Source organism: Salvelinus fontinalis, chromosome 12 (genome assembly GCF_029448725.1).
Source record: "Salvelinus fontinalis isolate EN_2023a chromosome 12, ASM2944872v1, whole genome shotgun sequence".
Classification (NCBI taxonomy): Eukaryota; Metazoa; Chordata; class Actinopteri; order Salmoniformes; family Salmonidae; genus Salvelinus; species Salvelinus fontinalis.
The window spans coordinates 9,608,422-9,631,372 of NC_074676.1; the positions used below are offsets into that span (position 1 = coordinate 9,608,422).

A 22,951-nucleotide genomic window follows, 5' to 3' on the forward strand; every position below is an offset into this window, starting at 1 on the left:
ACCAGCTTGTCACATGTGCAACCAGAGGGAAGAAAAGTCTAGACCACCTTTACTCCACACACAGAGATGCAAACAAAGCTCTCCCTCGCCCTCCATTTGGAAAATCCATAATTCTACTTTATTTTTACCAGTGACTCGCTCAATACGGAAGTGGTCAGATGACGCGGATGCTACGCTACAGGACTGTTTTGCTAGCACAGACTGGAATATGTTCCGGGATTCGTCCAATGGCATTGAGGAGTATACCACCTCAGTCATCGGCTTCATCAATAAGTGCATCAACGTCGTCCCAACTAGAAGCCATGGATTACAGGCAACATCCGCATCGAGCTAAACACTAGAGCTGCTTTCAAGGAGCGGGACACAAATCTGGACGCTTATAAGAAATCCCGCTACTCCCTCAGACGAACCATCAAACAGGCAAAGCGTCAATACAGGATTAAGATTGAATCCTACTACACCGGCTCTGACGCTCAAAAACTGTTACGGACAACAAAGGTAAACCCAGCCGCGAGCTGCCCAGTGACGCGAGCCTACCAGATGAGCTAAATGCCTTTTATGCTCGCTTCAAGGCAAGCAACACTGAAGCATGCATGATAGCGCCAGCTGTTCCGGACGACTGTGTGATAACGCTCTCGATAGCCGATGTGAGCAAGATCTTTAAACAAGTCAACATTCACAAAGCCGCAGGGCCAGACGGATTACCAGGACGTGTACTCAAAGCATGTGCGGACCAACAGACAAGTGTCTTCTTTGACATTTTCGACCTCTCCCTGACCGAGTTTGTAAGACCTACATGTTTCAAGCAGACCCCCATAGTCCCTGTGCCCAAGGAAGCAAAGGTAACCTGCCTAAATGATTCCCGCCCCGTAGCACTCAAGCCGGTAGCCATGAAGTGCTTTGAACGGCTGGTCATGGTTCACATCAACAGCTTCATCTCGGATACCCTAGACCCACTCCAAAAGGCTCCTTAACAGCTTCTACCCCCAAGCCATAAGACTGCCGAACAATTAATCAAATGGCCACCCGGAATATTTACATTGACCCCCCCCCCAATTTGTTTTTACACTGCTGCTACTTGCTGTTTATTATTTATGCATAGTCACTTTACCCCTACCTACATGTACAAATGACCTTGACTAACCTGTACCCCCGCAAATTGACTCGGTACCCTTACCCACTGTATATAGCCTCGTTATTGTTATTTTATTGTCTTACTTTTTATTTATTTTTTACTTTAGTTTACTTAACTCTTTCTTGAACTGCATTGTTGGTAAAGGTCTTGTAAGTAAGCATTTCACGGTGTTGTATTCGGCGCATGTGACAAACAAAGTTTGATTTGAAGAACTCAAAGAGTAAATGGTTACATGTCCCTTACATAGTGTGAGGTAAAATTACAATCATATTGTGTACACAGCAGTTATTTTATACAAGCAACAGTTCCAGAACACAATGGCATTGTGCTAGGTTGCAGACATACCAGGGGTCTGTGAAAGGCATAACATCACAGTCCAACACAGAACATATCCCTTGAGAAGTTACAACAGCTCTCCCCATTCTGCCACCACAATATGATGTGTGTGGGTGTTGTGATTGTGTATGTTTTTTTTCCAGGGCATGTATGGGTTAGAGGAGGAGGTGTTTCTCCATGTGCTGGGCTGGGAAGGGATGTATGGAGTACTAATGACCATGCCCCAGAGGGACACAGAGGCTCAGGGACTGCAGGAGAGTGTACAGATCCTGGGACAAACCAACAGAGAGCTGAGCCTCTGAGCCACAGAACTCCAGGACAAAGAATGAATTAAGCTCATACATTAGTTTACACTGAGGATAACTAATGTTGTTACATATACATTAACGACGTCTAAACATGACCCATCAAGCTCATTTAAGTGATTTGTGTTGTGTCATCAATAGTGATTTATGTATAGCAAAAAAAAGAAAAGAAAAAACAGAATGTGTTTGATGAATAAAGAGAGTTATTGAAAACTTCTCTGCCCCATCTCTAACGCATAAAGGAGGGTTATACAATTATGACCAAAGGAGGGCATTGTTGTCCTTATTTCAAGTGAAGTAGCATGTTAGATGTACGGCAAGAAGGGGGCAGAATATCCTTTCCTGAGCAGGATTGGCCAAACGTAAGGTGGCAGCAGAGTGGCTTGTAAACAGACAGGGTGAGCTAGGCAGGTTCAGTAACGCTCTTCCCCTGCTCTCTCCTGCTCTTCCTGACACAGTGTCTTCCTGACACAGTCTCTTCCTGACACAGTGTCTTCCTGACACAGTCTCTTCCTGACACAGTGTCTTCCTGACACAGCATTGAATCAGCAGGCTCATGGTTCCTGATGTCTGTCTCTCTCCTCTTATGGTCCCTCTGCTTGTGTAGCAGTTTTTCTTTGTGCATCTGAAATACCCTCACCTCTGGCAGGTTCATCTCTAGGAACATAAAGCAAGGTAACATGGGGACAGACTGTGAATGAAACCGGAATGAATGATTACCAGCACAGTATATGACTCCTTTAATTGTGGCATATTGTTTTGAAAAATACATTTAACTAAAACAACAATCACAAAATATTGGTAAAAGGTAAAGATTTAGTGATGGACAAAGACAGAGAATGTAAGAAACTGGATGTCTTTATTTTAGCATAATGATGCCTTTAAATAATAATACTATTTCCCAAATAATGGGTTAAGCAAACAGGCTCCTCATCCTGTTGACCAACTAACACGGACACTAATACTGACATGCCCCTGTCAATCTTCCTCTGCATTTGACTGAGTTGTTCTGACAGGTAGAAGCTTGCAACAAGGCACTGCTAGGCCTCAGGGCCTGCTGTGTTTCCTAGACCAACTGAAATACCCTGCTGACCCCACTGGTCCATCTAGAGGCCAAGACATTTGGGTGATGTTGTTATCCATTGCGCTTCAATTCCCACAGTGGGTTACTTCCCCTTGCACGCCTGTCATTGTATGAGTGTGAGGGAGCCAGCTTCACCCTAACCTATGTCGTTGCATGTTGTGTGGAGTGAGTGTGTATTTGTATGTGTGTAACTCTAACGCCGTCTGAGATGACGGGGCTTGCTCTGGGTCCTCAGTGATGAGTGTCATGAACAAATGAAGCAGCCAACCAGAGGACAAAATATGTAACTGCCTCAAGCTCTTACTAGAAATGGGTTGCCTGGAGTCACCTCTAATGAAAAGAAATGGAATTGAGAGGTCCAGAGGGTTTCAACAACAAAAAAAATATCTACAGTGAGTAGTAGGTTATTTTTGAGGTGTTAGGTGGGGAAAACAATCATTGCGGAAATATTCACAGGAAACGCTGCATATGTCAGTCAATTGAAATTACCTTTAAAGGCCGTATTGTCCAGATCTGCAATCAGATTGAATCCCAGCCTTTTTTATGCAAAGTAAATCAAATCTTTGTGATAGAAGGAACATGGAATAACAAAATGTGTGGATACTGTAATTGTAACTCATATTTTTCATATTGTTGTGGGGTAGGCAGGGGCAGATCTGAGCCCCCCCTTCCAAAAACTATTGGGATTTTCTTTTACTGTTCAAAAGATTTAGAACACCTACTCATTCAAGGGTTTTTCTTTATTTTTACTATGTTCTACATCGTAGAATAATAGTGAAGACATCAAAACTATGAAATAACACATGGAATCATGTAGTAATAAAAAAAGTGTTAAACAAATCAAAATATATTTTATATTTGAGATTCTTCAAGTAGCCACCCTTTGCCTTGATGACAGCTTTGCACACTCTATCTTGTTGGTGTTGTTTTGCAGTGGCACATGGAGCCTCAAACATCTAGACGACATCTGGTCAGAAACGTCACATTCAGGCTCCTTAGCGCTTTGACTGCAGACAAATAGCAAACCCTCACACATGCTCCACCAGCTTACCTACATTGACAGAGATGACGTGTGCAGTGACATAAACATGTTAGAAAATAATTCATAGGTGTCATTTAAAAAAAAAGATGACATACACTGTAAATGCAAACATTGTGGTAGTGACCATGTAACCTGCAGCATTCTGTTTTCAACGTTCTACAAGATGTTTACTGGCTCACTGGCGTGTCAGAATCTTTTATTACTAGGCAAGTCAGTTAGGAACAAATTCTTATTTACAATGACAGCCTAGGAACAGTGGGTTAACTGCCTTGTTCAGGGGCAGAAATACAGATGTTTACCTTGTCAGTTTGGGGATTCAATCTAGCAACCTTTCAGTTGCAGGCCAAACGCTCTAACCACTAGGCTACCTGCCGCCCAAAATGCTTTGTTCCAGGGCTCAGTGTGCTATGCCAGGGTGTTATGTTAAGCACTGTTGCTTGGGCTCCCGAGTGGCGCAGCGGTCTAAGGCATCTCCGTGCAAGAGGTGTCACTGCAGTCCCTGGTTCGACTCCAGGCTGCATCACATCTGGCTGTGATTGGGAGTCCCATAGGGCTGTGCACAATTGGCCCAGCATTGTCTGGGTTTGGCTGGGGTAGGCTGTCATTGTAAATAAGGATTTGTTCTTAACTCACTTGCCTAGTTAAATAAAGGTTACATGTGCAGCTAGCTAGCTAGTACACACTACTATGTCTCAGCATCTGTGGCTTGAGGAGGTACAGCATATGCTGGAGCCAGACCCTATAGCATAGAAATGCATTGAATAATGATAAAGTGTTTGTCCTATATGTGAGAGATACATTCACAAGACAGTTTATTAGGTGCATCCATCTAGTACCGGGTCGGACCCCCCTTTGCCTCCAGAACAGACTGAATTCTTCAGGGAATTCTACAAGGTGTTGGAAACATTCCACAGGGATGTTGGTCCATGCTGAAGCGACGGCATCACGTAGTTGCTGCAGATTGGACGGCGGTACATTCATGCTGTGAACAGCCCGTTCCATCTCATCTTAAAGATGCTCTATTGGGTTGAGGTCTGGGGACTGCACAGGCCACTCAAGTAAACTGAACTCTCTGTCATGTTCCAGGTCATGTTTCTCCACTCCTCAATTGTCCAGTGTTGGTGGTAACGTGTCCACTGGAGCCGCTTCTTCTTATTTTTAGCTGATGTAGAATTGTCTGGAAATTAACTGAAATTAGGCCGATGGTAATTGATGGCTGATGATCTGTGGTCAGAGGCAACAGGATGCCCACCCGCTGCGTTTAAAAAGGGTAGGTAGCATAAACATAACCACATGTAACATATGGATTTGCATTAGTATATGCATCAAAAGTCCCAATGCAAAGTTACACATCACTTTTCAATTTTTGTAATTATTACATAAAACTGGACATAATTCCGTAGAAGGGCTTAGTCAAGTCGGAAGTTTTTTTCCCCCGGGGGTGTGATGTAATATGGAGGACCCTGCAAGCCAGTTAATTCTAGGACTGACCCCAATTAGTCGACTGGTCGATTGTTTGGTCGATAGGCTGTTAGTCGACCAATAATTTCTGAGTCGAGCAGTAGCAAATATATTCAGTTTTATGGCACACAAGACACCTGTCTGATTCGTGCCCATCTCAGTAAACTAATGCATTGCGGAGGCTGCAGGGATGGTGCAGTCCAGGAAGAAGGGGAGTGTGGCTAATAGTTTATTGATGCTTGATCTGGCAATGCTGTCCATAGGCTCTGTATAGAGGGTGTGACGCAACTGTGCAGCCTCCGGAGGCTTGCAAAGTCTAGCTCCATATGCTTCCAATTTCTTTTAAACAACGCATAGGGCTCCATATAGCTCTTTATAACTCCGCATTGACATGATTCGCTGATGGTAGGTGGGGGTGGGAGATCCTGTATAAACAGAAACTCATCGACTTGACAACTTTATTCACAACAGCTCTGCGAAGTGCAAGAAGCATGAATACCTGACTTCTACAGAGGCCATATCGCAGTAAATGCTGTACAGCCACTGCAGATGTCAGATTGACCATGCAGAGCCTTTAAGATGCACAATACACGTCTCTCAAGAATGCGCTATCCCGTCAACTTGCACATTCATTGTTTCATAACATCATTGTGTGAATTGTTTGCGTTTGTGTGTGTCTATCAATCCCCATTACATACACTATATATACAAAAGTATGGGTACACCCCTTCAAATTGGATTGTGGATTCAGCTATTTCAGCCACACCCGTTGCTGGCAGGTGTATAAAATCGAACACGCAGCCATGCAATCTCCATAGACAAACACTGACTTGTTGGAAAGGTGGCATCCTATGACGCTGCCACGTTGAAAGTCACTGAGATAAGTAAGGCCATTCTCCTGACAGTTTGTCTAATTTCTGCTCTGCTAGAGCTGCCCTGGTCTGTAAGTGCTGTTATTCTGAAGTGGAAACATCTAGGAGCAACAACGGCTTAGCCGGGAAGTGGTAGGCCACACACAAGCTTACAGAAGTGTACCGCCGAGTGCTGAAGTGCGTAGCGTGTAGAAATCTCTGTCCTCGGTTGCAACACTCACTACCAAGTTCCAAACTACCTCTGGAAGCAACGCCAGCACAAGAACTGTTCGTCGGGAGCTTCATGAAAATGGTTTTCCATGGCCGAGCAGCCGCATAAAGCCTAAGATCATACCAAGTGTCGGCTGGAGTGGTGTAAAGCTCACCGCCGTTGGACTCTGGAGCAGTGGAAATGCGTTCTCTAGAGTGATGAATTAAACTTCGCCATTTGTCAATCTGATGAACAAATCTGGGTTTGGTGGATGCCAGGAGAACGCTACCTGCCCCATTGCATAGTGCCAACTGTAAAGTTTAGTGGAGGAGGAATAATGGTCTGGGGCTGTTTTCATGGTTCGGGCTAGGCCCCTTAGTTCCAGTAAAGGGAAATCTTAACACTACAGCACACAATGAGATTCTATGTGTTTTAATAAAAATCAACTATATGTGTCCACATACTTTTTTATATAGTGTACATTAAAGTAAACCATTTTTTTGAACTCCACCTATCAAAGAATGTTAGCTATATGCAGTGATCTTTGCCAGCAAGCTAGTCAAGTAGCTAACGTTAGCTATTTAGCCAACTAGCTATTAGCCTAGCCATCCACCATGGTTATGGTAAGCAAGCTAAAGCCGTACTTCTCGAGACCAGCTAGAACACAACACAACTAAAGCATAACCGCAGACTAAAAGCAAAGAGAGAGCAGAGACTTACAGATTGATGGTTGGGGCCCATCTGATGGTTAAACTTTTAAAAGAGTTAGCTACCAAAGCGAAAGGGAGGCGGGCATTTCAATGGGCCAAAATAGATAGATTCCAGATGTCAGTCAGCTAGCGCGCTAGCACTAAGCCAAGGTGGAAAAAGTTACAAAACTCCCGTAGCCTACTTCACAGAGAACATGACAAAAAGTTGACAAAACAAAAAGGAGAACATACGAGGTACTACAGTTTTGGAGCTAGCAGGTATGATTTTCTCTTTTGTTTTGAGCCCAAGGCAAGAAGGCACCAGAGCCTGCCATGCTAATGGGTTCGCACTAGATAACACAGCCACAAAGTCTGAAAAGCATGAGGTGTGGCTAACGTTAGCCAGCTTGAGCAAGCTACCGAGCTAGCATTTGAACTCTGTAGCAGAGTAGATCCTCCATATGACGTTGAGAAATAGAGCATTGTGTATAGTTTAGAAGTTACCTGGAAATAAGTTAACATGTAATCACCCAAAAACATAACTATGTTTGTACTTATAGGTAACCAGATCTTGACTACACTGCGGTTACATTGGGAAGTAAAAACTCATGCCTCCTACCCTTCAAGTACACATGGTCGTCTGTTGCGCTGGTGTTTTCCCGATAGTTTTTTACTCATCTCTGCAGGACTCTACCTTCAAGCGGAGACAATCAACCAAACACACACACACAGGGTGGCAGTCAGCCTTCCTTCCCCACCATGCCCCCGACATCCATCAACACCAAGGCCACCCTGACAATTCTTCCCAATCAATAGTAGGTGTCAGGACAGCATAGGGCCACAGCCATCCTTGACAAGAGCACACATTAATCCATGTTGCGGTCAGTCAGGGGATAAGTAATAGACTTAGGGCTTGATTCAATCTGTTTATAACGGTGAACTTTACTGATAAAGATTGAATCCACCCCTTAATCAGTCTGGCCTAGAGAGGACAGATAGTGCACAGATACAGCTTCACCTCTACCCAATGGAGCGAGACACAGGGGGATGCTTTAGCAATGTAGGGTTTCCTTTAGTGTGCTGCGCTACTCATGTATATAAGGTAAAATAAACAAAACTGTATAGCTATTCAACAGGTACAAATATTGCAATTTTATTTGCATATAAAGGCAACTAAATGTATTACAAGTTAAACAAAAGTTTCATAAACCAGGAAACTAAACAGGCATTTACAATGACAAAAGACTACTGTTGGCAACTTTTTTGCGTGCTAGCAAGATCGCATTTTCACACTGTGCAACAAAACAAAAATAATTAGCAAAATTCTTATTACCGTATTTTAGGGGACAACTCACTTTAGCGTCGGCAGCTGTGAAATATAATTTAAACAGCGGTTTGGTGAATATCGATAAAAATATAAAAGTGAGATGAAAATGCATGTGTGCTTTGAATAGCATGTAACATACATTTTTGAAAGGCTTTAGTGGGCCTATATAAATTCACACAAACACCAATTCACATGTACTCCATGGAAGATGGGGACATTTGAGAATATACATAATATGTTGCGTCCTGTTGAATGTAACCCAGATCAAGGTAGATGATGTACCGGTACATACTTTTCCAAAATAAATGTGAGAGCCCAAGGGACTACCGTATATAATAACTGGAAACATTTCATATATTCAAAATGTTTCATTTTCAACAATACACAGGGCTTTAACAGAGACCAAATAACTTTTGTTACAATGCCAAATGCATGTTCTATTATTGTCATGAGGTCAAGTATTGCTGATGTAGAGGGTACGATTACTGTCAGGCAGTGTACTTGCCTGTCAGACAAAAAGCGTATACGGTTGAAGTCGAAAGGTTACATACACCTTCTCCAAATACATTTAAAATCAGTTTTTCACAATTCCTGACATTTAATCCTAGTAAAAATTCCCTGTCTTAGGTCAGCTAGGATCACCAGTTTATTTTAAGAATGTGAAATGTCAGAATAATATTAGAGAATGATTTATTTCAGCTTTTATTTCTTTCATCACATTCCCAGTGGGTCAGAAGTTTACATACACTCAATTAGTATTTGGTAGCATTGCCTTTAAATTGTTTAACTTGGGTCAAACATTTCGGGTTGCCTTCCACAAGCTTCCCACAATAAGTTGGGTGAATTTTGGCCCATTCCTCCTGACAGAGCTGGTGTAACTGAGTCAGGTTTGTGGGCCTCCTTGCTCTCACACACTTTTTCAGTTCTGCCCACAAATTTTCTATAGGATTGAGGTCAGGGCTTTGTGATGGCCACTCCAATACCTTGACTTTGTTGTCCTTAAGCCATTTTGCCACAACTGTGGAAGTATGCTTGGGGTCATTGTCATTTGGAAGACCCATTTGCAACCAAGCTTTAACTTCCTGACTGATGACTTGAGATGTTGCTTCAAATATATCCACATAATTTTCCTTCCTCATGATACCATCTATTTTGTGAAGTGCACCAGTCCATCCTGCAGCAAAGCACCCTCACAACATGATGTTGCCACCTCCATGCTTCACGGTTGCGATGGTGTTCTTCGGCTTGCAAGCATGACCCTATTTCCTCCAAACATAACGATGGTCATTATGGCCAAACAGTTCTATTTTTGTTTCATCAGACCAGAGGACATTTCTACAAAAAGTACGATCTTTGGCCCCATGTGCAGTTGCAAACCGTAGTCTGGCTTTTTTATGGCGGTTTTGGAGCAGTGGCTTCTTCCTTGCTGAGCGGCCTTTCAGGTCATGTTGATATAGGACTCATTTTACTGTGGATATAGATACTTTTGTACCCGTTTCCTCCAGCATCTTCACAGGGTCATTTGCTGTTGTTGTTCTTTTCGCACCAAAGTACATTAATCTCTAAGAGACAGAATGCGTCTCCTTCCTGAGCGGTATGATGGCTGCGTGGTCCCATGGTGTTTATACTTGCGTACTATTGTTTGTACAGATGAATGTGGTACCTTCAGGTGTTTGCTCCCAAGGATGAACCAGACTTGTGGAGGTCTACAATTATTTTTCCTGAGGTCTTGGCTGATTTCTTTTGATTTTCCCATGATCTCAAGCAAGGAGGCACTGAGTTTGAAGGTAGGCCTTGAAATATATCCACAGGTACACCTCCAATTGACTCAAATTATGTCAATTAGACTATCAGAAGCTTTTAAAGCCATGACATCATTTTCTGGAATTTTCCAAGCTGTTTAAAGGCACAGTCAATTTAGTGTATGTAAACTTCTGACCCACTGGAATTGTGATACAGTGAATTATAAGTGAAATAATCTGTCTGTAAACAATTGTTGGAAAAATGACTTGTCATGCACAAAGTTGATGTCCTAACCGACTTGCCAAAACTATAGTTTGTGGAGTGGTTGAAAAACAAGTTTTAATGAATCCAACCTAAGTGTATGTAAACTTCCAACTTCAACTGTACGTCTTCAGAGAGAAAACAAAGAATGACAAATGGCACAGAAAACCAGTTATTGCAGCAAATGCAAACAATTGGAAAATATTTCATATTTTACAAAGTTCATAATTTCATTACCAGAATCAGATTTTCATGCATTTTTACAAGCATTTTTACAAAAGCCAAATATCTTGAAGATGAACATTTAGTACAACTCATTTGATTAAAAAAATGCTGGTTTATTTCCGATGCTCTATGGGTTGGGCAGGTCGAATATGATGGGGGGGTTGGTGGGCTGGAAACTGGCTGTACAGGTGGAGGAGTTGATAAAAGTTGTGCATCCATCCGTCATAATGCCGTACCCTGCAGACAGAGGACAGAGAAATAAGACACCAGAGTCAAAAAAGAGACAATAACAGGTCTGTTAAGCCAGAGATGCATGGCACAGGATAGCCCCCACTGATACAGTATTAAGTGTCGCCCTAGTACAGCATCCATGTTAGGAAGTGTTTTGCCTGAAATTGGACTCCTTCCTATAATTGTGTAAACTGCCTAAATTTTGCTGGACCCCACCCAGGAAGAGTAGGTGCCAAGGCAGCAGCTACTCTTCCTGGGGTCTAGCAAAAGTAATGTACTGGGGATCCATAATAAATACAAATACAATACAATATGGATGCTGTACGTCAGTACTCTACCAATCTGCTATTGCGTAGAACCATTTACATTACATTTAAGTCATTTAGCAGACGCTCTTATCCAGAGCGACTTACAAATTGGAAAGTTCATACATATTCATCCTGGTCCCCCCGTGGGGAATGAACCCACAACTCTGGCGTTGCAAGCGCCATGCTCTACCAACTGAGCCACACAGGACTATGGAGGACAGGGTACAGAAAACTCACCCTCGTGGATGCCACCGAAGGCGTGAAGCTTGGGTCGGACCCTCTGCTGTACCGTGTTCAGCAGCTCCACACAGCCCACTCTTTGGAGCTCCTTGGGGACCCAGTCACGGAAACCTGTCCCAAACCACACCAATAGATTGATTAACACACACTGGATTAAGCATAAGAAAGATACATTTGTAACGAAAATACATTGAACAACAATTCATTTATAACATGTAGTGAGACCAGTCAGGCACAAACTAAGGGCAACATTTTCCCCTGTCTTAACGCTGTTCGGAATTACATTACAAAACAATGTGTTACTAACATATGTGCTGTGAATGTTTGAATGGAACATTTTCTGTCCAAAAATGATGCAGAAAAATTAATCCATGCTTTTGTTACTTCTAGGTTAGACTACTGCAATGCTCTACTTTCCGGCTACCCGGATAAAGCACTAAATAAACTTCAGTTAGTGCTAAATACGGCTGCTAGAACCCAAAAATGTGATCATATTACTCCAGTGCTAGCCTCCCTACACTGGCTTCCTGTTGATTAAGGTTTTACTGTTAACCTACAAAGCATTACATGGGCTTGCTCCTACCCATCTTTCCGATTTGGTCCTGCCGTACATACCTACACGTACGCTATGGTCACAAGACGTAGGCCTCCTAATTGTCCCTAGAATTTCTAAGCAAACAGCTGGAGGCAGGGCTTTCTCCTATAGATCTCCATTTTTATGGAATGGTCTGCCTACCCATGTGAGAGACGCAGACTTTACTGAAGACTTATCTCTTCAGTGGGTCATATGATTGAGTGTAGTCTGGCCCAGTAGAGTGAAGGTGAACGGAAAGGCCCTGGAGCAACGAACCGCCCTTGCTGTCTCTGCCTGGCCGGTTCCCCTCTCTCCACTGGGATTCTCTGCCTCTAACCCTAATACAGGGACTGGCTTACTGGTGCTCTTTCATGCCGTCCCTAGGAGGGGTGCATCACTTGAGTGGGTTGAGTCACTGACGTGATCTTCCTGTCTGGGTTGGCGCCCCCCCTTGGGTTGTGCCGTGGCGGAGATCTTTGTGGGCTATACTCGGCCTTGTCTCAGGATGGTTGGTGGTTGAAGATATCCCTCTAGTGGTGTGGGGGCTGTGCCTTGGCAAAGTGGGTGGGGTTATATCCTTCCTGTTTGGCCCTGTCCGGGGTTATCATCGGATGGGGCCACAGTGTCTCCTGACCCCTCCTCTCTCAGCCTCCAGTATTTATGCTGCAGTGGTTTATGTGTCAGGGGGCTAGGGTCAGTTTGTTATATCTGAAGTACTTCTCCTGTCTTATCCGGTGTCCTGTGTGAATTTAAGTATGCTCTCTCTAATTCTCTCTTTCTCTCTCTCTCTCTCGGAGGACCTGAGCCCTAGGACCATGCCTCAGGACGACCTGACATGACCCCTTGCTGTCCCCAGTCCACCTGGCCGTGCTGCTGCTCCAGTTTCAACTGTTCTGCCTGCGGCTATGGAACCCTGACCTGTTCACCGGATGTGCTACCTGTCCCAGACCTGCTGTTTTCAACTCTCTAGACTACTGTGATTATTATTATTTGACCATGCTGGTCATTTATGAACATTTGAACATCTTGGCCATGTTCTGTTATAATCTCCACCCGGCACAGCCAGAAGAGGACTGGCCACCCCTCATAGCCTGGTTCCTCTCTAGGTTTCTTCCTAGGTTTTGGCCTTTCTAGGGAGTTTTTCCCACCGTGCTTCTACACCTGCATTGCTTGCTGTTTGGGGTTTTAGGCTGGGTTTCTGTACAGCACTTTGAGATATCAGCTGATGTACGAAGGGCTATATAAATAAATTTGATTTGATTAGAGATTTTTTTTACTGGTAATAGCTTCAAAGTAGGCTAGACATTAACAATATAATACACAGACAACAATATTATTTTAGTTAAATATTAAAAACATAGGCAACAAGACCAGCCTCATTTAAAGCATGGGCCTATGATGGCCTACTCTGGACTATTCATCATCTACCATTATTGTCCCTGTTTTATTCTTATCTCGTAGCCTTCTCAGTACATTCATGTAATTATACTTTGTGGAAAGGTTAATTAGCATACTCTCCCCCAAACCTCCTTTTGACACTTCCATTTTTGGCTCCACCTACGCAGACGCAAATACAGGTGAGGCGAAAATACCCAACTCGTCATTGCACAGGCTTTGTAGCTCGTTATGCGTGTTTTTTCCCAGCGAGGAAAAGGTCACCCAAACTCTGCTTCCATTACTAACAGTTAAAGCCCAAACTATATGTTATTTTGGGTCCGATACCGATTCAGATTTTTTGGAAGGGGAAAATTGACCTATACTGATATCTGCTAATATACTGTTTTACAGAGGGGATTTTTTTTCAATACTGAATTCTCATAAAGTGCCATCCAAAACAGCAATTGTCCAAGAAATATGCTTCTAATGTTGATTTCTAACATCGTGACAATAATGATAATTACCACAAGTGTTGAGATAAGCATGAGATTCCAGTTAACATCCTATTTATTGAATATCACCTATCGGTGGAATTATTTCCAGTATGTGCAATGAATGAGTGACACAGTAATCATACGGGCAAATAAGTGCAACCAGTTTTAGCAGTCTGTGGGATAATATCCTACACACTATGATGTGGAATAGAGTGTTTGGCGGTTATATGAACTCAACTCACCGAGGGGAGGTCCGTGGGTCATGAGAACGTCTATACCCTCTGGAACCTGATTCCACTTGTCCAGTAGTGACTGACCGCGGGGAAGGTTAAAACCCCAGCCATTAAACCACGGCGTCCTGTAGAAACGGTTCAAAGGAATCTACATTACAAACACCCGCACAAAATACTGAATACAGTATATGTGCATACATGCAATTCAAACACGAACACAGAACTGAGTACAATGTTTTTTATAAATTGCGAGAAAGAGAGAAACAGTTGTTTTTCCCACCAGGACATACAGTTCATTCGTAAAGTAGTCAGGCCCCTTCCCCTTTTCCACATTTTGTTACAGCCTTATTCCAACATGGATTTAAAAAATTGTTCCCCTTAATCTACACACAATACCCCATAAAGAGAAATTAAATGACAAAGCAAAAACAGTTTATTTTTTGCAAATGTATTCAAAATAAAACAGAAAAAACGTATTTACATAGGTATTCAGACCTTTTGCTATGAGACTTGAAATTGAGCTCAGGTGAACCCTGTTTCCATTGATCACCTGTGGTAAATTAAATTGATTGGACATGATTGGAAAGCAACACACCTGTCTATATACAGTTCCACAGTTGACAGTGCATGTCAGAGAGAAAAAAAACAAGCCATTAGGTTGTCCATAGAGCTCTGAGACAGGATTGTGTTGAGGCACAGATCTGGGGAAGGGTACCAAAAAATGTCTGCAGCATTGAAGGTCCCCAAGAACACAGTGGCCTCCATCATTCTTAAATGGAAGAAGTCTGGAACCACCAAGACTCTTCCTAGAGATGGCTGCCCGGCCAAACTGAGCAATCGGGGGAGAAGGGCCTTGGTCAGGGAGGTAACCAATAACCAGATGGTCACTCTGACAGAGCTTCAGAGTTCCTCTGTGGAAATGGGAGAACCTTCCAGAAGGACAACCATCTCTGCATCACTCCACCAAATCAGGCCTGTATGGTAGTGGCCGGACAGAAGACACTCCTAAGTAAAAGGCACATGACAGCCCGCTTGGAGTTTGCTATAAGGCAACTAAAGGACTCTCAGACCATGAGAAACAAGATTCTCTGGTCTGATGAAACCAAGATTGAACTCTTTAGCCTGAATGCCAAGCATCACATCTGGAGGAAACATGACACCATCCCTACGGTGAAGCATGGTGGTGGCAGCATCATGCTGTGGGGATGTTTTTCAGCGGTAGGGACTAGTCAGAATCGAGGCAAAGATGAACAGAGCAAAGTACAAAGAGATCCTTGCTCCAGAGCGCTCAGGACCTCCGAATGGGGCAAAGGTTCACCTTCCAACAGGACAACGATCCTAAGCACACAGCCAAGGCAACGCAGGAGTGGCTTCGGGACAAGTCGCAATGTCCTTGAGTGGCCCAGCCAGAGCCCGAACTTGAAAATCTCTGTAAAACCTGACAGAGCTTGAGAGGATCTGCAGAGAAGAATGGGAGAAACCACAAATACAGGTGTGCCAAGCTTGTAGCGTCATACCAAGAAAACTCGAGGCTGTAAATCGCTGCCAAAGGTGCATCAACAAAGTACTGAGTAAAGGGTCTGAATACTTATGTAAATGTGATGTTTCAGCTTCTTTTGATAAAATTAGAAAATGTAAGAAAAACCTTTTTTGCTTTGTCATTATGGGGTATTGTGTGTAGATTGATGAGGAAAAAATATATGTAATCAATTTTAGAATAAGGCTGTAACGTAACAAAATGTGGAAAAAGTCAAGGGGTCTGAATTCTTCCGGGGGGTGGGGGGGTTCCCTCCCAGATCGGATTTGTTGTTGTTGTATTGTTGGTGTAGAAAGACTTGACTGAACATTTTTAAATTCAGTGTGATGTTATTTTGGGGGCATATCATCTGGGTGTACACCTATGAGAATCAGAAAATATTTTCTAAGTAAGAGAACCTTAAACCTTTAACCTGTCTTCGAGATTAAAGTCTTATTTACAGATTTACTTATAAGTTGTTTAGTGGTGTTTTTGCAGCACACGTGATGGTAGATTTCCCAAAACAAATACCCACTGGATTGATGAAAATAATAATGATATCATTAATTATTTGACATCATGGTAAGCATAGGCTAGCATGTAATTGAGAAGGTTTTCGGGAAAGCCTTTCCATCTACCAGAGGACTGTTTTCATTAGCATCAATACACAAAGTGGTAGACATGCGAACTGCACACACGGACATTCTCGTTGCCCCTTCAGAAAGTTGTTGAATTTAGGTCAATACATTTTGGGAATATTGTTGAATTCCATTTTAATGCCTGGATTCTGTTAGAGCCCTAATTATCATATTTGGACCAGAATGAGGCTCTCCACCACCTACTGGTGTAGTTACGATTCACCATCTTCATAAATTGTTTTCATCATTTATCTACATATAAAATCACCAACAAGCCTAAGCCTACCAGTAGCCTATCCATAGTAGAGAGCCAAATTGATGGCTCTCACCGATTCGATAGGCTACACCGACTGACAAGACACACACTTTAGCATCACTGTCCGGCAAGACCCAACATCCTAGGAAAGGAAACCTAGGAAATCCTTTGGTTTACTTGTCCCGATGCGATATCATGGATATAAACACATTGCATGATTTATGAATGGCAAAGGGTTATAGATGTACTTTATTCGTTCAGTTTGACCCTTTTTATAAACTAGTCCACGCTTGTTCAGTTGTCAAATCAAAGCACAGTAAATAGCAGGGACGTCGCTAGGCCTATTTTAGGGGGGGGCTTTAGCCACAGTGGAGCATAGTGTTCAGTTCTCCACCGTGTATTTCTTACTGATGTTTCAGTCTCTTCTTTCTGTAACTGAGGGACGACATAAGCTCCTCCAGAAAGAGACTGGAGACCTGGGAGAAGCTTGTTTCGGCAAACAAGCCGTATGTGACACACTGATAGGCAAACGCACAGATGCATTTGCCACAGAACTTTATGACAGAACCAAAGCACTCGGTGAAATTCACAATATTCCAGAGGCAGATGCAGCAAGAAAGTGCAAACAAAGAGACATTGTGTGGTGGAGGCCTCCTTGGGTTTAGGCAGAGAATTGTCAGGGATCCCAAACAATGAAAACAGAGTTATTGCTCCCCTGTTTGGACAAGATGGATTCTCGACTGTAGATGCAGGTCTGCTCAAAGGCATACAGGCATGCAGCCCCAACTCAAAAAAATTCCTCGATACATCATGCTTAACTGAGTTTGCCAAGCACTACGGTATTGATGTTATAACAGAAGAGATGTTGGCGGCCAGAAACTTTCTTGCCCGGAGGGGCCGGATGTCCTCCCAAAGATATGCTTGCTGTGCATAACCTCCTGGATGATGATGTTTCCTTCTCTGAAGGAAATCATTCAGGTTGCCCTCACAATTCCTGTGAGCAGCTGCTCCGGTAAAAGGTCCTTTAGTGCACTGCGCCGGCTGCGATCCTGGTTGCGTAAGACAATGGGTCAGAAAAGGCTTGCAAATCTTGCAGCCATGTCCATTGAGGGTGAAGTGCTTAGGCCACTACGCCACAATAGTGTCATTGACCGCTTTGCCACCTTTAAAAATAGGAGGTACACTTTGATGCGTCCACCCACAAAATAGGCATCAAAAGAGAGAAGCAGGAGGAGCAATTCCTTAATATAGGTTGTAATATTTGTTTGGGATCGTACTTTATCAGATTTTATTCGTAATTATTTTTCCATTTTATTTAGCTCATTAGTTGAATTTAGTTTTGCTCCTTTGTGGGTGATACTGTTTTTTTCTAATGGTATAACATGACCTGCATCTCTCGCTCTCTCCCCCCAAATAAAATCCCAAAGTATTTTGGCTACGTAGCATAGCCATTTTTGTGCCTTTTGTTGTTGGATGGATGGGGACAGAGTGGACTTTAATTTCTTTCTTTGGATATAATTTAAGTAAGTCATATTAGATCAGTGTCTAACCTAATGTAACGTCTACTTCCAGCTCACACTCTCAAACACATAGAGCCCCTGAACGCAACCCACTCTCCAGATCCCAATCACCTGAATTCTGATCACACACCTGTATGTCATTATCACACACTATTTACTTCAGTTCTTTGCACCGCATCATTGTGAGGTGTTGTTTGTTTTGTGACACACGCCTATTTGGAGCTCTGTTTTTCCCGTGATTTACTCCTCCCGTGTATGATAGTTTTTGCCTAACGACGCCTTTTTACCTATTCCCTGCCTGTACCTTAGCCCATTGGATTTCCTGTTACCCACCTATTGCCTGATCTCCTGGACGACGTTACTAGCCTTTTCCCTGCCTGTGTTGTTGCCTTTTTGGACCCCCTGTGTATGACTTTCTGCCTGCCCCTGGACCCAGCTACCTGCCTCCTCCTATGGTCCTTTACCAATAAACACCTGCTGCGCCCTGCGCTTGAAACCAGCTCTCTGTCTCCCATCGTGTTCATTACACACAAACTATGAGACTGGTATACCTTTACCTAACCTTGACCAAAAATAACCTTATTTTGATAGATTTTACACCCATTGTTCCTTTAAAAATACATGATGAAAATATGTTGGGGGAGTATGCCCAGACCCCCCCTAAAAGAGGTTTAGCCCCTCTATCCATGAATCTCTGGTGACATCCATGGTAAATAGTAAATGCGCCATGAGTCCGCATGGCTGGCTATGTGAAACACGTGAAAGAAAATAAATGAATATACCACTCGCTTTATGACTGACAGGCGCCTATACTATCAATAGATCGCTAGAAGATGCCCAGAGAAAAGAGAGAAAGAGAGAGAGCTGAAGACAGCGAGCCATAGCGGGAGATAGAGGGCTAATAGATGACCAGGACATTCATTCTGGCCACACGGCTGTGCCACAGCATAACAGAGGTCATCCAAAGAGGAGGCAAATTGATTAAGCTGTCAGCACCAATGAGAAAGAGCATGTTAAGAGATTTATGTCTCTCCTGGGACAGGCCTCGTAACACACACATCAGTATGTATGGGCAGCCCTGCCCTGACTGCCGCCTTTATACCGACTGCTCAGACAGCCAGGGAGGTAAAGAGATGGCCCGGCCTCGTCGGCCAGACAGCACGGCACACATCATCAGGCCACAGCTAAATCTGTCCAGAGCTGCCTGGGAGAGGGTGGGGAGACGGACGGGGGGCGGAGTGGAAGCTCTATGGTCTCGACTAAATGAACGCTGATAGCTGTGGCTTTATGACCGATGTGGCCCGTGGGGCATTTATCAACCTGCCTGGACAGTCTAGGCTACACCGTGGCGCAGGTCTCTCTGAAGGGTTCAACCCAGGGCTGCTGCTGCCTCCGGGGGACATTAACTACATACAAAACACTCCAGATTGATGCTTCCCTTCTGACCAAAGATGCATTTCCCGGTTCGAGTCATTCCAGTCCTAACCTAAAGAATCTGGCGTATAAGAAACGCATGAGCTCCGTTCCTTTCTTAACGGTCCCGACGAGAGAGAAAACAAGTCAGGGGTAGGTTCTCGTCTGCACTGTTCAACCAATCCAGTAGATGTGGAGTTAAGATGCATTGTCCTCTGTTCAACTCCAGGCAACTCTTTCCATTTCCCCTGATGCCTCTAGTTGTTTCCAACCCGCTGAGGGTGTTCCAGTCCAGGTAAGCCTCTGGACCAACTTTCACATCGAATAATGTGAGTTTGAATCAGGCACATTTTGTATAGTGTGGCTTTCAACTAAATGAAAACCTAACTTGCTCCTACTGCCAAGTTCAATTCAAATGCAAATTTGATTTGTATGGTCTTGTTACATATCAGCATTTCTGTTAAACCCCCCACTGTGCGATAGCAAAGGCCTGCTGACACAGCTCTGCACTGCGTTGCTCACAAACAGCCAATTCATATTGACTGCACCTATATATTTCCCTCCAGGCTAGGTAACACTGCCTTCTCCAACCTTGTGACTCAAAGCTGAGCCTGTTCTGTGTTAGAACTGGATCCTACTGCTGACACCAGTGCACAGATTAATCCTGCGTTTTCCCCCGCGTCTCTCTCGATCCCAGCAGAGCAGACAAAGATGAGAGCTGAACAATGAGCTGTGCTGCTCAACACAGGAGTCTGTAAGAGACAGGAAGTGGAGGGGGGGGGGGAGAGGCAGGCTCCGGGCCGGAGGACTCCATTATCTTCACATGCTGTGGGGGAGCCGGAGCAGAGGGAGCAAGAGCATCACCTCGTTGGGGGGGGGGGGGGCCTTGGGAAGAAGGTACACATACCTCTTTATGTTGTCATACCGTCAGAGGATTCACGACAAGACAAAGACCAGAAATAGGGGGGGGGGGGGGGGGGGACAAAAGAAAAAACAACCTTAGCATCCCCCAATTGTATCATGGACAAAAATGATTTCAAGTGCCCACATAGGCCTAAACATATCAGCAAAGATTGGGGGGGGGGGGGGGGGGGGGGTAGGATATTAGGATAGCTGGACCAAGTAGACATAAGATAAGATCAGATGAGATTTAACTCTGCCTTCTCCCACTGTGGCTGTCATCACTAGGCTAACTGACAGACTACCTCTGGCCACTGCTGTTGTCTCCTGTTGTGGAATGATCCATCAGGACGTGTGGAGCGCTGGCCTCCGCTGTCTGCCCGGACTCAGGCTGATAAAAGAAGTAATGCTAGTTCCTGCCCTGCATGCCTGGGCCCTCTGCTTTAAGAGGCCAGCGGCAGCTTGATCGTGATTGATGACAGAGTAAATAAAGCACAGTGCCTGCTTTAGAGCATGGTGTGTCGGGGGGTATACACATGGGTGCAATCCTTCACCATTGCGAGGGCTAGCGTTTCTGCAGACCCACCCCCCTCCGGCAGGCAGGCAGACATTAGGCAGATAAAGCCCTGCAATAACAGCCACTGTCTGGACTTGCTGCTATCTGATCATCACCTCACTCTCTGTCATTACACACACACACACACACACACACACACACAGTACGTGCGCACACAACGTACACACATGCAAACGCAAACACACATTTCTGCTTTTCCAAGCATAGATCTGACAACGTCCTCTTGTTAAATATGCCAAACTGTACAGTGTACATCGCCTTGACACAACAAGCTATGCGTGTCATTGGTTTGAACTTTATCAGCATGTGAGCTTGGTGACCTGTCAGCTGAACCGAACACAGAATGCAGACATGGGCCAGACATTTTTAGCTCTAAAACAGTGCCCCAACCGCACCCCCAGCTTCAGGTTATTTATGAAAGCGGTCAGGTCAGCCACTAATGCACTGCCTCGCGAGTCCCTCAAGTCTCTCCAATCTAAAAGGGCTACTGGAATCTTCAAATATTAATCCACTCAGTCAGGACTATCTGTGGGTAGTAGCACTAGACTAGAAGTGAGGGGCATAGGGCTGTGTATGGCTGTAATGTTGAACAACTCTCTGCTGCAGCAGAGTGTTACTGAGAGGGAAATTAAGGGCCTGGGGATTTCCTGTCTGTCTAGTCTGTCTGTAATGGCATAGGATGCTACATACCTGGACACATACTCTGTCAGTCACAATACTGACATGAGGAAGCTAAATGGTAAAATGCTGCATTCTTCTGAGTAAAGCCTACCATCTCCTGTTTCTCTCTATCGCCTGCCCTGGCCTGGACAGATGGTCTTAGCTTCTAGCGAACACTAGTCACACTACACTTCACTGTGTCGTGTACTCAGCCAGGCTTGTTGTGACACTGCATGGGTGGTCCAATCAACCCCTCAACCCCACTGAGTAGGCTAGCTGCATCCTCCTCAGTCTGAATGTCACCTGGTAGTACGATCAGCTCTTCTGCATTCATTCATTTGCTAGTCATTGAAGCCTGGGAGTGATCATCAGTAGTCTACACACACCACAGAGGGCTGCACACACACGTCGTCTCGTCCAAGGTCTCCTCTACCGAGATGGCTCTGGATGACCCTGGTTAGTCAAACGAGCCGCATAATTCATTGTGGTAAAGGGCACTGCACTGGTTGGTTATTTCACAGATCATTACATTGTGGTGCTAGACGGAGGCTGTTAAAGCACTTGTGATGTCACTGTAAAAATGTGGATGATGTTGAGGTAACAAGGCTCTAGCTGGCTCCTGGGGGGGAGTGGTGGTGGGGTAATAGCAAGGCCTCTTACCGCTGACTGAAACATACAGAGACTGAGGAGGGGCAGGCTCACAGAAACACATCGCTAGAGAAATTGGCATCAGCGGTGGGATTTGCGCCTAACACCTGAACATCATTCAACCTGGACACATAAGTCAAAGGCCCTAGCCATCCGAATCCACTGTGGCAGGCTGGAGTTCTTCCAAAATGGTAATCCTCTGAATAGAGGGCAGACATCTCCTCCTCTCGTCTGTGGGTGTTCATCCCATTCCTAATCTGGGTCATACTTATTGTCTGCCTGACCCACTCTTCTCTCTGCCCCCCCCTTTCCTTCCCTCTCCCCCCACCACCACTCCTATGACCCCCGCCTGCCTCCTTCGTGGCAACCTGGCCCCTCGTCCTGTGCGCAAGTTTGCCCTGCCTACCTGGCGCTGTGTGAGAGCCTCCCGCGCTGTGCTGCAGTCAACCAGAGCAGGACAATGCACTGCTGAAAGATCTGAGGAGGGTAGCGGACATGAGCAGCTAATTAACACTGACGTGCAGCTTGCACCTCCAGGTCAAAGGTCACTTCACAATCAGTGATGTCAGCAGGTAAGGCCTCGCAGGAGCCTGTAGGGCAGATTAGAGCAGCATTTCAACATCTCCCCTGTGTGAACCAACACTCCCAGAGGCTGAGCATAACCATACACTCCCTTGTGGTTTTGATTTGGGGAAG

At 44.4% G+C, this 22,951-nt stretch overlaps 1 protein-coding gene across 1 annotated transcript in view; it reads right to left on the bottom strand.

Annotated features, from left to right (window-relative positions):
* Positions 1 to 8,242: 8,242 nt before the first annotated feature.
* Positions 8,243 to 22,951, bottom strand: part of LOC129866757 (metallophosphoesterase MPPED2-like) — a 45,865-nt gene continuing 31,156 nt past the window's right edge. The window contains exons 5-7 of the mRNA XM_055939598.1: positions 14,137 to 14,252; positions 11,447 to 11,560; positions 8,243 to 10,907 (exon numbers count right to left, since the gene is read on the bottom strand). Coding sequence (XP_055795573.1) covers positions 10,798 to 10,907; positions 11,447 to 11,560; positions 14,137 to 14,252 — 340 coding nt within the window. The 3' untranslated portion in view covers positions 8,243 to 10,797. The remainder of the gene's footprint in view (positions 10,908 to 11,446; positions 11,561 to 14,136; positions 14,253 to 22,951) is intronic.